The sequence below is a fragment of the Crinia signifera genome, chromosome 5, assembly GCF_055691185.1.
Source record: "Crinia signifera chromosome 5, ASM5569118v1, whole genome shotgun sequence".
Lineage (NCBI taxonomy): Eukaryota > Metazoa > Chordata > Amphibia > Anura > Myobatrachidae > Crinia > Crinia signifera.
The window spans coordinates 10,994,684-11,013,263 of NC_139221.1; the positions used below are offsets into that span (position 1 = coordinate 10,994,684).

At 47.8% G+C, this 18,580-nt stretch overlaps 1 protein-coding gene across 1 annotated transcript in view; it reads left to right on the forward strand.

The window, feature by feature from the left end:
• Nucleotides 1-2,605: 2,605 nt before the first annotated feature.
• The window catches only part of WNT9A (Wnt family member 9A), a 102,161-nt gene continuing 86,186 nt past the window's right edge, over nucleotides 2,606-18,580 (forward strand). The window contains exon 1 of the mRNA XM_083186676.1: nucleotides 2,606-2,716. Coding sequence (XP_083042802.1) covers nucleotides 2,634-2,716 — 83 coding nt within the window. The 5' untranslated portion in view covers nucleotides 2,606-2,633. The remainder of the gene's footprint in view (nucleotides 2,717-18,580) is intronic.

Below are 18,580 nucleotides of genomic sequence, written 5' to 3' on the forward strand. Positions count from 1 at the left end.
GTATGTAATGGTAGCTGGCTGTGGAGCAGTGTGTGGCAGCAGGGAGAGCTGGTGCTGTTGCTGTGTATGTAGGGGTAGCTGGCTGTGGAGGACTATGTTGCAGCAGAGGGCTGTTGCTGTGTATGTAGTGGTAGCTGGCTGTGGAGCAGTGTGTTGGAGCAGAGGGCTGGTGCTGTTGCTGTGTATGTAGGAGTAATTGCCTGTGGAGCAGTGTGTTGCAGCAAAGGGCTGGTGCTGTTGCTGTGTATGTAGGGGTGATTGCCTGTGGAGCAGAGTGTTGCAGCAGGGAGAGCTGGTGCTGTTGCTGTGTATGTTGGGGTAGTTGCCAGTGGAGCAGTGTGTTGGAGCAGAGAGCTGGTGCTGTTGCTGTGTATGTAGGGGTAACTGGCTGTGGAGCAGTGTGTTGCAGCAGGGAGAGTTGGTGCTGTTGCTGTGTATGTAGTGGTAGCTGGCTGTGGAGCATTGTGTTGCAGCAGAGAGAGCTGGTGCTGTTGCTGTGTATGTAGTGGTAGCTGGCTGTGAAGCAGTGTGTTGCAGCGGGAAAGCTGGTGCATTTGCTGTGTATGTAGTGGTAATTGCCTGTGGAGCAGTGTGTTGCAGCAGAGAGCTGGTGCTGTTGCTGTGTATGTAGTGGTAGCTGCCGGTGGAGCAGTGTGTTGCAGCAGAGGGCTGGTGCTGTTGCTGTGTATGTAGGGGCAATTGCCTGTGGAGCAGTGTGTTGCAGCAGAGAGCTGGTGCTGTTGCTGTGTATGTTGGGGTAGTTGCCTGTGGAGCAGTGTGTTGCAGCAGAGAGCTGGTGCTGTTGCTGTGTATGTTGGGGTAGTTGCCTGTGGAGCAGTGTGTTGCAGCAGAGAGCTGGTGCTGTTGCTGTGTATGTTGGGGTAGTTGCCTGTGGAGCAGTGTGTTGCAGCAGAGGGCTGGTGCTGTTGCTGTGTATGTAGGGGTAATTGCCTGTGGAGCAGTGTGTTGCAGCAGGGAGAGCTGGTGCTGTTGCTGTGTATGTAGGGGTTGATGGCTGTGGAGCAGTGTGTTGCAGCGGGAAAGCTGGTGCATTGCTGTGTATGTAGTGGTAATTGCCTGTGGAGCAGTGTGTTGCAGCAGAGAGCTGGTGCTGTTGCTGTGTATGTAGTGGTAGCTGCCTGTGGAGCAGTGTGTTGCAGCAGGGAGAGCTGGTGCTGTTGCTGTGTATGTAGGGGTAATTGCCTGTGGAGCAGTGTATTGCAGCAGATGGCTGGTGCTGTTGCTGTGTATGAAGGGGTAGCTGGCTGTGGAGCAGTGTGTTGCAGCAGGGAGAGCTGGTGCTGTTGCTGTGTATGTAGTGGTAATTGCCTGTGGAGCAGTGTGTTGCAGCAGGGAGAGCTGGTGCTGTTGCTGTGTATGTAGGGGTAATTGCCTGTGGAGTAGTGTGTTGCAGCAGGGAGAGCTGGTGCTGTTGCTGTGTATGTAGGGGTAATTGCCTGTGGAGTAGTGTGTTGCAGCAGGGAGAGCTGGTGCTGTTGCTGTGTATGTAGTGGTAGCTGGCTGTGGAGCATTGTGTTGCAGCAGAGAGCTGGTGCTGTTGCTGTGTATGTAGTGGTAGCTGGCTGTGGAGCATTGTGTTGAAGCAGGGAGAGCTGGTGCTGTTGCTGTGTATGTAGGGGAAGCTGGCTGTGGTGCACTATTTTGCAGCAGGGAGTGCTGTTGCTGTGTATGTAGGGGTAGCTGGCTGTAGAGCAGTGTGTTGCAGCAGGGAGAGCTGGTGCTGTTGCTGTGTATGTAGTGGTAATTGCCTGTGGAGCAGTGTGTTGCAGCAGAGAGCTGGTGCTGTTGCTGTGTATGTAGGGGTAATTGCCTGTGGAGCAGTGTGTTGCAGCAGAGGGCTGGTGCTGTTGCTGTGTATGTAGGGGTAATTGCCTGTGGAGCAGTGTGTTGCAGCAGGGAGAGCTGGTGCTGTTACTGTGTATGTAGGGTAGCTGGCTGTGGAGCAGAGTGTTGCAGCAGGGAGAGCTGGTGCTGTTGCTGTGTATGTAGGGGTAGCTGGCTGTGGAGCAGTGTGTTGCAGCAGGGAGAGCTGGTGCTGTTGCTGTGTATGTAGGGGTAATTGCCTGTGGATCACTGTGTTGCAGCAGAGGGCTGGTGCTGTTGCTGTGTATGTAGGGGTAATTGCCTGTTGAGCAGTGTGTTGCAGCAGATAGCTGGTGCTGTTGCTGTGTATGTAGGGGTAATTGCCTGTGGAGCAGTGTGTTGCAGCAGAGAGCTGGTGCTGTTGCTGTGTATGTAGGGGTAGCTGGCTGTGGAGCAGTGTGTTGCAGCAGGGAGAGCTGGTGCTGTTGCTGTGTATGTAGGGGTAGCTGGCTGTTGAGCAGTGTGTTGCAGTAGAAAGCTGTTGCTGTGTATGTAGGGTAGCTGGCTGTGGTGCACTATGTTGCAGCAGGGAGAGCTGGTGCTGTTGCTGTGTATGTATGGGTAATTGCCTGTGGAGCAGAGTGTTGCAGCAGGGAGAGCTGGTGCTGTTGCTGAGCGGGGAGGGCAGTGGGAGTGGGCAGCCGGCTGTGTGCCGGCTCCGCCTCAGCCCAGTATAAGAGCAGCAGGCTGCAGCGCAGAGTATCAGAAAGCTACATCAACGAAATGCTCAGCCCCAGAGCCGCAGCAAAATGCTGGATGGACACCTCTTGCTGGGATGGCTGTCACTGGCACTTATAGTCCTCTCCAGCGGCCCGGCGGACGCCTACTTCGGGTAGGTGCACTGCGGCTCCGGCACACACTGTGCGACCACAGATCTGGGGTTCATCCTGCTCCGGGATTGTTACATTGTTATAGTGCTACATGGTGACTTTTGCTGCATTGTGCATAGTGATACATTGTTACAGTGCTACATGGTGACTTGTGTGTAATACTGCATTGTGCATAGTGCCACATTGTTATAGTGCTACATTGTGCATAGTGATACATTGTTATAGTGATACATTGTCATAGTGCTACATGGTGTGTAGAAGTGGACTTGCATTGTGCAAAATGACTTGCGCTGCTTTGTGCATAGTGTTACATTGTCATAATGCTACATTGTGTGTAATACTGCATAGTGATAATTGGTGACTAGTGATGCATTGTGACTAGTGATAATTGGTGACTAGTGATGCATTGTTCTACGTGGTGAATAGTGATAATTGGTGACTAGTGATGCATTGTTCTACATGGTGACTAGTGATACATGATGACAAAGTGACACTGTACATCGGGAGCTGGAATGTTACATTGTGCATAGTGATATCTTGCAATTAGTGATACATGGTGCCTTGTGATACCTAGTGCACAGTGATACATTGTATGTGTTCTGACAGCAATGTATATTACACAGTGACCCATGGTGATTGTGCACAGAGACACTAGTGATACATTGTACCTGCTCTCCTGTCACCTCTGAGGAGAGTCTGTGCCCCAGCCTCTCCCACTGATATGGGCTGGTGTAGTGAGTAACTGCAGGGTCCTGGGCACTGGCCTGGGACTGTGCGTTACTGTAAAGTCATTTGTGTCCCAGCAGCAGATTGTGTTACAGCAGATGCCAGGCTGTCCTGGGCAGGGGATAATGTATGCAGCACTGCCGGGCCGCCTGTCCCCTCCGCTGCCTGCAAAGTCCCCTGTAACAGGTTGTAACTGATCCCCAAAGTACATGTTGTTGCCTGGATCCACTATTTGTTTATGCAGTGTGTGTGTGTGTGTGTGTGTGTGTGTGTGTTATTCAGACTGTATAGCTGTGCTGGTTCCCCTGCATTTGGGGAAATGACACAAGGTGTATGTGTCATGCTCATTGAGTTTTTAAATAAGAAGATGAATTGCACTTTGCGGGTTGTGTTATTCTTGCACACTGTGGGTTGTAATCCTTGTTATAGCTGTGCACACTGTGGGTTGTGTTATTCTTTCACACTATGGGTTGTGTTACCCTTACACACTGGGTTGTGTTAATTGTGCACACTGTGGGTTGTGATATCTGTGCACACTGGGGGTTGTGTTAATTGTGCACACCGTGGGTTGTGTTATCCTTGCGCGGTGGCTGTGTGTCACTAGTGTGACTGCTGTGCTCCTGGTGAATGTATCGCTCAGATGACTGTTACACAATAGAAGTTGTGGCAGCCATGTGATCTATTGTCACCTCTCCATTATTACCACAGGACACCAGCTCCTCACAATGCTGTGTACCCCATTGTGTTCTTGTGTGTGCAGTGTGAGAGCTGTGGTTAGAAGCCAGACACCAGTTGTGTCCATCACACACAGACAGCGCAGTGTAGGAGCACACAGACCTCCTGCATCCTCCGCCCAGATGTGCCTGCCCTCCTCCAGACTTCAATAAGGAACATATTTCACCTAAGGGGGGGATTTATCAAAGCTTGGAGAGATCTGTGACTAATGTCAGGAGTTCTGAATTTATCACCAAACATTGATACATCTCCCCCTCAATGAGTTAGCTCCATGGGAAGTATCAGATTTTAGATGGCATTTATTGTGTAAGGGGCAGGCGTGACGGGCCAAGTGGTTCTTATCTGCCGTCACTATCTATGACTGTGATGCCCACTCAATGCACTCACACCAACAAGGCTGTGTAACACAATGTGGGCACACTGGTGCCAGCTCTGCGGGCACTGTCGCTAAGGCAGAGCCATATTCCAGTTTCATGGAGGGGCATCCCCCAAACATCATAAAAAGTTGTCTCCTATGTGTAGACAGTTGTAGAAACTTTCTGCCGAGTTTGTTTGACTTTAAGTTGCGTCAGTTTCCATGGTGACCGCTGTGTTCAGTCGCTCGAAGCTTCCGCAGAGCGCGGTTATATACCTGCCCTCCAGTGAGTGTGCGCAGTGCTATGGAGGAACTCTATGGGTGGTATTCAATTGTTATCATACCCTCCAACATGACCCATTCCATTAGGTACAAAATGCTCTGTTCCTGGACTTCCCTGCCAGTGGCAGTTACTTCAGCACAGTCAAAAAATCAAAGAGGGGGGTCACATCAACTGCCAGTGAGTCCAGGACAGTGATGTTTGAGGTGGCATTAGGTGTGGCTCCCCTTTTTGAATATTGAACTGTGCTGCAGCCCCAACTCTGCAACTGCCACTGGCAGGGAAGTCCAGAAACAGAGCATTTTGTACCTAATGGAATGGACCATATTGGAGGGTATGTGTTATATCGTGCCTGATCTCCCATCTAAAGTGACGGGATATCGTAGGGCTATATTCAATTGATCGATTTTTTTTTTTTTGCGCACCATGCGCCCCTTATGGTGAGGTTAAGCCGCGTATTTGCCCATTTCTGCTGACCTCCCTCGGGGATAGCGAGCTGAAATTCTGGTGAAAAACAATTGAATACCGCCCTATAGCATGTTAATTGAGCAATCAAACCTATGTATTGTCTCATTTTTTGTCATATGCTACGTTTCTTGGTTGGCATGTTATGACTTATGTTACGACTAGGTTGGCGCGGTATCTTGGCATTTCATTGACTTCATAAGGGTAAGAACTTTAGTTGTGTATACATTTGCCAGCACAATATCACCTGTCGTCCTTTTCTCTAGAAAATACGGTTACGGAAGGGTTAATATGGTGCAAATCCAGTTTCTGAACGGCGTCTCCTTCTACGGTTCCGCTCGGTGTAGAAACTGGATTGCCTAACGGATAAAAGGGGAAGACTAGATGGGTCAAGAGGTTCTTATCTGCTGTCAAATTCTACAGTACTGGATTTGTATCGACTCAGGACTAATGACCTGTCACCTGTCACCTCCTGTGATACAGGAGAATCCCTGAGAAAACTGCCTGCAGTAGCAATAATCGGCCAGCAGGGGTTCCCATTAACCCATTAATGAGTCCTGTCCATACACCAGTCCGGGTAATCATATGAGCCGCTGGCAGGTGTATCCTGTTCACATAGAAAATATAGGAATTTCTTGGGAAAGTCTCATTTGTGTTATTCTTTTCCTATTCCTCCTTCAGCGTGTACCGTGTGTCCTCTGGGGGGTGGGTGCCGCCTTGTAACATGTGACAGATATGTCACTGAAGTGCTTAGTTTGCGATTTTAACCACCGGCCTGAAATTTATTTGCAGATTTTCTCGTGTTTAAATGCTCAACCTGCCAAATTCGGTCCCATAAGATCCCTGTCGTTCCTTCTTGTGTAAATGGTTCCAGCTGCACCCCCTGCGTATCACCACGAACAACAGACCCAGTTGGCCGGTCACACGTTGTTTGACAAATGACAGTTAGGAGCAGACTGGCTGGTGCGTTATCCCTTCACCAGGCTTAATACATCTGCCCCCTTGTTTTGAGCTGTTCGGGCGGTGCAGGTGCTGTGATGTCGCGCTCTGTACTGCTGGACGCTTAGTTCTAGGCGTGAGTTGGGTTTGATGGGAAACTGCGCCAAAGTTTAACAAGTTGGAAATGTGATTTTCCGTGTACAGCGTGACACTCCAGATGTGGGGGTAGATTTATATTCCGATGTGTGTCTTCATGTATTCACTTATCGCTGTGCGGCGTCTGTTATGTTCTTGATCATTTACAGACTTCGGATGTCTCTACAATTCTGCAGAACATTGCTCTGCTTCAACTAGCCTTTGCCAGATATGTTCTGCACATCATTAGTTACTGATTGCTCTACAGTTCTGCAGAACATTGCTCTGCTCCACCTAACCTCTGCCACATGTACTGACATGTTCTGCATATTGCGGCACTATGGATGGTGTAATGGTTAGCATTACTGCCTCACAGCGCTGAGGTCATGGGTTCAATACCCACCATGGCCCTAACTGTGTGGAGTTTGTATATTCTCCCCGTACTTGCGTGGGTTTCCTCCGGGTACTCCGGTTTTCTCCCACAATCCAAAAATATACCGGTAGGCTAATTGCTCCCAACAAATTAACCCTAGAATGTGTGTGCGTGTACATGTGGTAGGGAATATAGATTGTAAGCTCCACTGGGGCAGGAATATCTGTGCGCTATATATTAACTGGTAATAATATTCTCTGTAGAGCGCTGCGGAATATGTGTGCGCTATATAAATAACTGGTAATAATAGTCTCTGTACAGGGCTGCGGAATATGTGTGCGCTATATAAATAACTGGTAATAATAATTTCTGTACAGCGCTATGGAATATGTGTGCGCTTTATAAATAACTGGTAATAATATTCTCTGTACAGCGCTGCGGAATATGTGTGCACTATATAAATAACTGGTAATAATAATATTCTCTGTACAGAGCTGCGGAATATGTGTGCGCTATATAATAACTAGTAATAATAGTCTCTGTACAGCGCTGTGGAATATGTGTGTGCTATATAATAACTGGTAATAATAGTCTCTGTACAGTGCTGCAGAATATGTGTGCGCTATATAAATAACTGGTAATAATAGTCTCTGTACAGCGCTGCGGAATATGTGTGCGCTATATAAATAACTGGTAATAATAGTCTCTGTACAGCACTGCGGAATATGTGTGCGCTATATAATAACTGGTAATAATAATCTCTGTACAGCGCTGCGGAATATGTGTGCACTATATAATAACTGGTAATATTCTCTGTACAGCGCTGCGGAATATGTGTGCACTATATAATAACTGGTAATATTCTCTGTACAGCACTGCAGAATATGTGTGCACTATATAATAACTGGTAATAATAGTCTCTGTACAGCGCTGCAGAATATGTGTGCGCTATATAATAACTGGTAATAATCTCTGTTCAGCGTTGTGGAATATGTGTGCGCTATATAATAACTGATAATATTCTCTGTACAGCACTGCAGAATATGTGTGCACTATATAATAACTGGTAATAATAGTCTCTGTACAGCGCTGCGGAATATGTGTGCGCTATATAAATAACTGGTAATAATCTCTGTACAGCGCTGTGGAATATGTGTGCGCTATATAATAACTGGTAATAATAGTCTCTGTACAGCGTTGCGGAATATGTGTGCGCTATATAAATAACTGGTAATAATATTCTCTGTACAGCGCTGTGGAATATGTGTGCGCTATATAATAACTGGTAATAATATTCTCTGTACAGTGCTGCAGACTATGTGTGCGCTATATAATAACTGGTAATAATATTCTCTGTACATCGCTGCGGAATATGTGTGTGCTATATAATAACTGGTAATAATATTCTCTGTACAGCGCTGCGGAATATGTGTGCGCTATATAATAACTGGTAATAATAGTTTCTGTACAGCGCTGCGGAATATGTGTGCGCTATATAAATAACTGGTAATAATAATAATCTCTGTACAGTGCTGCGGAATATGTGTGCGCTATATAAATAACTGGTAATAATAGTCTCTGTACAGCGCTGCGGAATATGTGTGCGCTATATAATAACTGGTAATAATAGTCTCTGTACAGCGCTGCGGAGTATGTGTGTGCTATATAATAACAGTGCTGTGGTATATGTGTGCGCTATATAAATAACTCGTAATAAATATACATTATACTAATCGCATTACAAACACACAATAACCTTTGAGGAAATGTATAACCTCATATCCCAATCTGAGAAAGCAGAGCTGACTGTTAATTCAATTAAAGTTGGACTACATTTCCCAGCATGCCTTGTATACGGTGCCCCGATTCTGCTGCACTGAAGGATGCCCATTTGTTTCTGACGTGTACCTGATTGTCATTTTGCTCCAAACGCCTCATTTACATTCTTTCCCCCTAGTACTTAGCGTAAGAGTCTGGAATTCCTTTTCTCCCAAACCCAGCGCAGCCTCTAATTGTGGTGCACGGTAATGACAGGAAAACATGTCCGCCCGCCATATGCTTTGTAGGAGCAAATGTGTTTTATTGCCCTTCAAAGTCTGATTCAAGTACATTAAGCTTTTAAGTGGGCTGTTTCTGCTGTTTCTGGGGGCTATTCGGAGGCCTTGGTGCGAATACGACAATGTGTGTAATTCTTGTCGTTGTGGATGTCATATGATCAGTGGGGTGGTTCTTACTTGTATAGCAAAAAGAAAAGATACAAAAATGTTGGCCTCTTAAAATCTTCCATTTGGTGTAAAAACACTGTTAGAAATCTCATTGAAATATTTTGATATTTAGGGGTCGCTCGCTGGCCTGTAAAACTAGGGAATACATAAAGGTTATGTCATAATAATTATATATAAATTTATCAAAATGTAAAACTTACAAGAAACTTGTGATGAAAAATTGTCAGGGAATAAAAGTGAAATGTTGGGCAGCACGGACTGTGTAATGGTTAGCATTGCTGCCTCACAGCACTGAGGCCATGGCTTTGATTCCCTGCATGGCCCTAACTGTGTGGAGTTTGTTTGTTCTCACTGTGCTTGCGTGGGTTTCATCTGGGTACTCCAGTTTCCTCCCAACATTCCAAAAATATCCTGGAAGGTTATTTGGCTCCTAACAAAATTAACCCTAGAATGTCTTTGTGTGTGTGTGTACATGTGGTAGGGAATATAGATTGTAAGCTCCACTCGTCAGCCAGTATCACGTACCTGTCTGTTACGGGGTATCCGCCTGATGGCCCGGCAGCCAGTATCGCGTACCTGTCTGTTACGGGGTATCCGCCTGATGGTCCGGCAGCCAGTATCGCGTACCTGTCTGTTAGGGGGTATCCGCCTGATGGTCCGGCAGCCAGTATCGCGTACCTGTCTGTTACGGGGTATCCGCCTGATGGTCCGGCAGCCAGTATCGTGTACCTGTCTGTTACGGGGTATCCGCCTGATGGCCCGGCAGCCAGTATCGTGTACCTGTCTGTTACGGGGTATCCGCCTGATGGTCCGGCAGCCAGTATCGCGCACCTGTCTGTTACGGGGTATCCGCCTGATGGCCCGGCAGCCAGTATCGCGTACCTGTCTGTTACGGGGTTACGGGGTATCTGCCCGATGGCCCAGCAGCCAGTATTGCGTACCTGTCTGTTACGGGGTATCCGCCTGATGGTCCGGCAGCCAGTATCGCGTACCTGTCTGTTACGGGGTATCTGCCCGATGGCCCGGCAGCCAGTATTGCGTACCTGTCTGTTACGGAGTATCCGCCCAATGGTCCGGCAGCCAGTATCGCGTACCTGTCTGTTACGGGGTATCAGCCTGATGGTCCGGCAGCCAGTATCGCGTACCTGTCTGTTACAGGGTATCCGCCTGATGGCCCGGCAGCCAGTATCGCGTACCTGTCTGTTACGGGGTATCCGCCTGATGGTCCGGCAGCCAGTATCGCGTACCTGTCTGTTACTGGCTGCCGGGCCATCAGGCGAATACCCCGTAACAGACAGGTACGCAATACTGGTTGCCGGACCATCAGGCGGATACCCCGTAACAGACAGGTACGCGATACTGGCTGCCGGGCCATCAGGCGAATACCCCGTAACAGACAGGTACGCGATACTGGCTGCCGGGCCATCAGGCGAATACCCCGTATCGTGTACCTGTCTGTTACGGGGTATCCGCCTGATGGTCCGGCAGCCAGTATCACGTACCTGTCTGTTACGGGGTATCCGCCTGATGGCCCGGCAGCCAGTATCGCGTACCTGTCTGTTACGGGGTATCCGCCTGATGGTCCGGCAGCCAGTATCGCGTACCTGTCTGTTACGGGGTATCCGCCTGATGGCCCGGCAGCCAGTATCGCGTACCTGTCTGTTACGGGGTATCCGCCTGATGGCCCGGCAGCCAGTATCGCGTACCTGTCTGGTGCACGTTCCCTCCCTCTGCCCCAATCCCTCACCCCTCTGTGTACGCTTACACATCTGCTCGCACAGAGGAAAAAATCATTGGTGTACATGGCGATATATGGACGGATTTATCGCCCAATTCCTGCAGCTTTGTGCCACCCTCTGCCAGGGGCGTGTCTACACAGACAGTTTTTTCATATCGACTTTTTGACCTTGTTACGTTTTTGACCCTGTTAATATAATAATACATGACACCCATAGGGGGTCAATCTAATAACTGTCTATTAGGAATGGACATCGGAAGCCCACCATCAAATCATCGCTGGACTTCAACCATCAAAATTTAACATCACATCCAAATTATTTGATGGAAAAAATTGTTAAAGGATTGGCGCAGGCGCAATAGTCCGGCATCGCTGAGAAGGACCGGATAAGGGATGGTAGTGGTGGTGGGCCCCAGAGAGGGAACAGGGCTGAAGGCAGGGCCTGGAGTGGGCAGCGTTCGGCAGCCGTAGACGGTGCAACGGTTAGAATATTTTTAACACCAAGACTACCATCGCAACACCATTGGTTCAATACCATTCGATGGTGACAAGTATTAGAATGGCACCATCAAATGGTAAAAACAGTATCCCTTTAAACCGGGACCATCATGGATTATACAGGTTCTTTGGCCTGATAAAACCAGGTGAAATGCAGGCATGAAGTCAGCAGCTCCAGAACCTGTGTAATTCATTACTGTCCCAGTTTAAAGGGAATCATAGTGGTGTGAACGGGATTGATATCCACTTGTGGATCCATATACGTGATTCCCACTGTTTTAAATGTATAAAATCCTAATACAGTTCAGTAAGTATTAGGGAAAAGATGATCTGGTCTTTTTACGATGCAGTAAAAATTGTAGAGAAGTGTGCCAGTGGTTGCCATAGGCAACTTCCCCAATCAGCTGCTGTGTAAATATATAATTTATATTAACTAGTAAGATGGTAATATATAGTAATTATGAGACACAATTATGTGTTATGTCACATACACAAATCTGCCTATTAACCAATAAATACAGATAACTGTACACGGACATAATTCCCATATTCCCCTCTCACGATTAGGGAGATTTGCAGCAGACTGTGACTTGTACATTATCCTGTGACCATGCTGAGTGGGGGGAACCAGACTGAACATTACAGTACTGTGCCAGGGAGACAGCTGTGGGTAATCTCCCATCTGACGTGCCACGCTGTGTGGCCAACACTGACTGCATGGCACATGTTAACAAGATTGTGTCACCACGCAATTATGTGTCAGCCCCAGTGGCGGGTTGGTGGAGCCCTCAGTCAGCTCCTCGGCCCAGCTGTGCACATGGGGACAAAGATGTGGAATGTTTTCTGCGGTTATTTTGGCGACCAGACGCGTGGAATCTGCCGTTAGATGGCCAAATAATGATTCTCTATGAATCAATCACTGCGAGGAGCACTGCTACACAGGATAATGAGGGTGCACGCATATACACTGACACTATCACTGAAATACATCCTACAGTCACTGCGAGGAGCACTGCTACACAGGATAATGAGGATGCATGCCTATACACTGACACTATCCCTGAGATACATGCTACAGTCACTGTGAGGAGCACCGCTACACAGGATAATGAGGATTCATGCCTATACACTGACACTATCCATGAGATACATGCTACAGTCACTGTGAGGAGCACCGCTACACAGGATAATGAGGATGCATGCCTATACACTGACACTATCACTGAGATACATGCTACAGTCACTGTGAGGAGCACCGCTACACAGGATAATGAGGATGCATGCCTATACACTGACACTATCACTGAGATACATGCTACAGTCACTGTGAGGAGCACCGCTACACAGGATAATGAGGATTCATGCCTATACACTGACACTATCCCTGAGATACATGCTACAGTCACTGTGAGGAGCACCGCTACACAGGATAATGAGGATGCATGCCTATACACTGACACTATCACTGAGATACATCCTACAGTCACTGTGAGGAGCACCGCTACACAGGATAATGAGGATGCATGCCTATACACTGACACTATCACTGAGATACATGCTACAGTCACTGCAAGGAGCACCGCTACACAGGATAATGAGGGTGCATGCCTACACACTGACACTATCACTGAGATACATCCTACAGTCACTGCGAGGAGCACCGCTACACAGGATAATGAGGATGCATGCCTACACACTGACACTATCACTGAGATACATCCTACAGTCACTGCAAGGAGCACTGCTACACAGGATAATGAGGATGCATGTCTATACACTGACACTATCACTGAGATACATCCTACAGTCACTGCGAGGAGCACCGCTACACAGGATAATGAGGATGCATGCCTATACACTGACACTATCACTGAGATACATCCTACAGTCACTGCGAGGAGCACCGCTACACAGGATAATGAGGATGCATGCCTATACACTGACACTATCACTGAGATACATCCTACAGTCACTGCAAGGAGCACCGCTACACAGGATAATGAGGATGCATGCCTATACACTGACACTATCACTGAGATACATCCTACAGTCACTGCAAGGAGCACCGCTACACAGGATAATGAGGATGCATGCCTATACACTGACACTATCACTGAGATACATCCTACAATCACTACGAGGAGCACCGCTACACAAGATAATGAGGATGCATGCCTATACACTGACACTATCACTGAGATACATCCTACAATCACTACGAGGAGCACCGCTACACAGGATAATGAGGATGCATGCCTATACACTGACACTATCACTGAGATACATCCTACAGTCACTACGAGGAGCACCGCTACACAGGATAATGAGGATGCATGCCTATACACTGACACTATCACTGAGATACATCCTACAGTCACTGCGAGGAGCACTGCTACACAGGATAATGAGGATGCATGCCTATACACTGACACTATCGCTGAGATACATCCTACAGTCACTGCGAGGAGCACCGCTACACAGGATAATGAGGATGCATGCCTACACACTGACACTATCACTGAGATACATCCTACAGTCACTGCGAGGAGCACTGCTACACAGGATAATGAGGATGCATGCCTACACACTGACACTATCACTGAGATACATCCTACAGTCACTGTGAGGAGCACCGCTACACAGGATAATGAGGATGCATGCCTATACACTGACACTATCACTGAGATACATCCTACAGTCACTGCGAGGAGCACTGCTATACAGGATAATGAGGATGCATGCATATACACTGACACTATCACTGAGATACATCCTACAGTCACTGCGAGGAGCACTGATACACAGGATAATGAGGATGCATGCCTATACACTGACACTATCACTGAGATACATCCTACAGTCACTGCGAGGAGCACTGCTACACAGGATAATGAGGGTGCATGCCTATACACTGACACTATCACTGAGATACATCCTACAGTCACTGCGAGGAGCACCGCTACACAGGATAATGAGGGTGCATGCCTATACACTGACACTATCACTGAGATACATCCTACAGTCACTGCGAGGAGCACCGCTACACAGGATAATGAGGATGCATGTCTATACACTGACACTATCACTGAGATACATCCTACAGTCACTGCGAGGAGCACCGCTACACAGGATAATGAGGGTGCATGCCTATACACTGACACTATCACTGAGATACATCCTACAGTCACTGTGAGGAGCACCGCTACACAGGATAATGAGGGTGCATGCCTATACACTGACACTATCACTGAGATACATGCTACAGTCACTGTGAGGAGCACCGCTACACAGGATAATGAGGGTGCATGCCTATACACTGATACTATAACTGAGATACATGCTACAGTCACTGTGAGGAGCACACAGGATAATGAGGATGGATATACTATCACTATGTGCTATGGTCACTGCGAGGAGCACTGTTATATAAGGTACTGACTGTCTCCTGCAGTCACTGTGAGGAGCACTACTACACAGGATAAGGAGGATGCATGCCTATACACTGACAATATCACTGAGCTACATCACACAGTCACTGTGAGGAGCACACAGGATAATGTGGATGGATACACTATAACTATGCGCTATGGTCACTGCGAGGAGCACTGTTATATAAGGTACTGACTGTCTCCTGCAGTCACTGTGAGGAGCACTGCTACACAGGATAATGAGGATGCATGCCTATACACTGACACTATCACTGAGCTACATCATACAGTCACTGTGAGGAGCACACAGGATAATGAGGATGGATATACTATCACTATGTGCTATGGTCACTGCGAGGAGCACTGTTATATAAGGTACTGACTGTCTCCTGCAGTCACTGTGAGGAGCACTGCTACACAGGATAATGAGGATGCATGCCTATACAATGACACTATCACTGAGCTACATCATACAGTCACTGTGAGGAGCACACAGGATAATGAGGATGGATATACTATCACTATGTGCTATGGTCACTGCGAGGAGCACTGTTATATAAGGTACTGACTGTCTCCTGCAGTCACTGTGAGGAGCACTACTACACAGGATAATGAGGATGCATGCCTATACACTGACACTATCACTGAGCTACATCATACAGTCACTGTGAGGAGCACACAGGATAATGAGGATGGATACACTATCACTATGGTCACTGCGAGGAGCACTGTTATATAAGGTACTGACTGTCTCCTGCAGTCACTGTGAGGAGCACACAGGATAATGAGGATGGATACACTATCACTATGGTCACTGCGAGGAGCACTGTTATATAAGGTACTGACTGTCTCCTGCAGTCACTGCTGGTTGCGCAGTAGCCCCAGGGGTTGCTTATCCTGGAACGCTCTGTAATCCCAGCGGTCTTTAATGCTGTCCACTTCAGTACCTGCAGTGAAAACATTGCGGGGGGATTACGGGACTATTCCCTGGTGGTCTCGGGTTTCCAATATCTGCGCTGTGAGTACCAGGCCACATCTGATAGAAGACAGAGCCGGCAGGATTTGCATTAATGCCGCGCAAGCAGTCACCGAAACAACCCTGTGACATGTCCCAAACATATTTCCATCTATTGCACAATGGCCGGGCTGTAACCGAGCCCTCGGCCCGCTCGGAAATGAACGCTAACTGTCGCCTTCGGAATCTGACTGGAAGGGAGAGCCCCTCTCACGTTCCACATCTTCAGCTCCCACATCTGCTTTCAGTTTATGGGATACGGACCTTATTTAAAATTGGCAGCCGTTCCTCTTTCTTTACAACAACGATGTAACCTGGTAAAGGGGGGGGGGGGTCAGGGCCAACCAGCACGGCAGCCGGGGTAGAGAACGGCTTGGTAGAGATTGTCTCCATAACAGGACTGCGTCACATCGCTGGGGCCTTGTTAGAAGTTTCCGCTAAGGTTAGGATTAGATTTAGGGTTAGAATTGGGCAAAGTAGACATTTCCGACATAAGGCCTGATTCTGGTTCACTCTCATAAGCAAATTCTCTCTCTAATGGACAAAACCATGCTGCACTGCAGGTGGGGCAGATGTAACATGTGCAGACAGAGTTTGATCACCTGGGGTGGGCACCAGGCGTTTTATGGCCATATACACAAAAATGGTGGGCGGGCCCGTCAAAACGCACATATGCCCCTGGCTGCTCGCAGGGCAGGCGATGGGGGGGGTCAAGGGGGACACATGTACCAGGCCCCAAGCTTGTGAGGGGCCCCAAGGTTCTGTGGGGCTCAGGGGCTGTAAGCATGGGTGCAGCAGTGCAGTACCTAGCAATGGTTTATAGAGGCACCCGCTTGGATTCCTGTAGGGTGCTTGCCTGGAACCCCCCTCCGGTATTAGTGAATATTAATTACCTTTTGTAACAATAAAAAAACACATTCAATATGCAGTGTACTAAAAATGTTCTGCTCAAGGGGGCGGGGTATTGGGCCCCCATATATATCAGTGTACCGGGCCCCGAGATTTCTGTTGCCAGCCCTGGCTGCTCGGGCCTGGCCAGCACTCGCCCCCAATTCATCGGGAAGTCCTGGCTTACTATTCATTACAAATAGAGAAAAAAAATCTTAAGTCAGTAGGTTAATGTAAACATTCTTGGCATACGCATATGAATATTCACACGTCATTTATTCAGTAAAGACAGGGGCGTGACATCAGCTCCCGGAGGGCTGGGCTGCTCCCGTTGTAACTAAAAAGGGGCGTTATTCCTGGTTGCAGTATTTCCTGTGGGGCCACACCCCTATATTTTATGTGAGCACAGGAGTAGTATGGAGGAGAGCTTGTCACTAGCTGCGCACTGTTTAGGGGATGGCCAATTACACCTTTACCGACGTATTGAGACTTCAGTGTTTGCAGGTATTCCATCTAATTAGCATATCGTTCTACCCTCCCCCTTTTTTTCTCGCCGTCAAATCATTTTCCAGTTTTATATGGTCTCAATAGACACTGATGATCTATTTAAACGTCAATTACAGATGTCTGTGGTTTCATGCCTAGAGGTAATTGTTTTTTTTTAAGGCTATAAAGCTGATTCAGACCTGCTCGCTGGGCACGTAAACGTCATCCCCTTACCTGCGAAATCCCACCTTACTAAGGGGCTTGGAGGGCTGCGAATGGATGTATATGGGTACACATCCGTTGGCATGTGGCCTTCTCTCCCTGGTGATCGCAGTCGCCATGTAGCCCAAGACTCAGTTGGCGGCTGTGAGCAAAATCCGTTTCTGTAGTTAAGGTTTTTTTTTGTAAGGGTTCAAGCGCAAGTTCTGCTGTACATAATATACAGTGTGTATATAAACCGCACTGTAATATACACCACCTGGGGTAACACAGACCCCCTTTGCTGCTACACCCCATTACACTATAACAGGGGCGGCTCGAGAACTAAAAGTGGCCCAGAAAAACTTTGTAGAAGTGGCATGATGTGGGCAGCGCCAGGCGTATAATATCCCATATAACTATGGCACCATTGCCGGATGGCAGAGTTTCTCTACTGCAGAGATGGAATAACAGAACGAATGGGGACAATGTAATATAATGAGTGCGGTGGGCGCTACGTGCCCACAAATACTCCTGACCTCAGAGGTACGTCAGCCCAGCAGGAACCTTCCCCGTTGTCCCTATTACCATCCTACACTATAGCACAAACATATGCAGCAGCGCAGACCTCTATTTGGACAGTAACCGTAGTAAAGGATCCTGATCACCAGAATTTACAGTCTAAAAGGAATAGAATATAGTAGAGGGAGGATTCCGTGTAGGAAGCGACACTTTTGGGAGTCGTCTGACGTCGTGGTCTTTAAATTTTTTTTAAATCACCTTGAATAACTTTATAAGGACATTTGTCAGAGGTGACGTGTGCTTCCGGGACATGCGATAACTGTGAGTGGGATTAGGTGCTGTGCCCGATGGTGCCCCTGCGTTAGTTGGCACGCATGGATTCTGTGGGTTAGGAAAGGAAACCGCTTCTCTTACAAGGACAGTGGCAGCGTAACAGCAGATGGAATGTGTGCATGTTCCAAATGGCGTTCCGCTGGCATCGGCAGGCCAGTGTCTGAAATTTCCCTGACTAGCTGGGGACTGGGGGTGTCCAGATGTCAGACCTGATGCTCATAGCTGAAATATTCTGCTGCAGCTGGAGGAGAGACGCGTCTGCATCATGGACTCCCTTGTTTTCTTCCACCTGAGCTGAGCGATGTGCTGCAGACAGATGCCGGAGTTTCTGGTAAACGTTATCATCAGTGGCGGAGCGTTAATTAATTTGAATGCGTACAAGGTTACTTCCCTTCCTCTGGAAAAGGAAATATTTTACCCCAGAGGAAAACATTTCCCTTTATCACATGACACACGCTGAATGTTCAGCACTGATGGATTAGGGGCCGGGCTATGATAATGCCGTATATAACCGATATTGCTTCCAC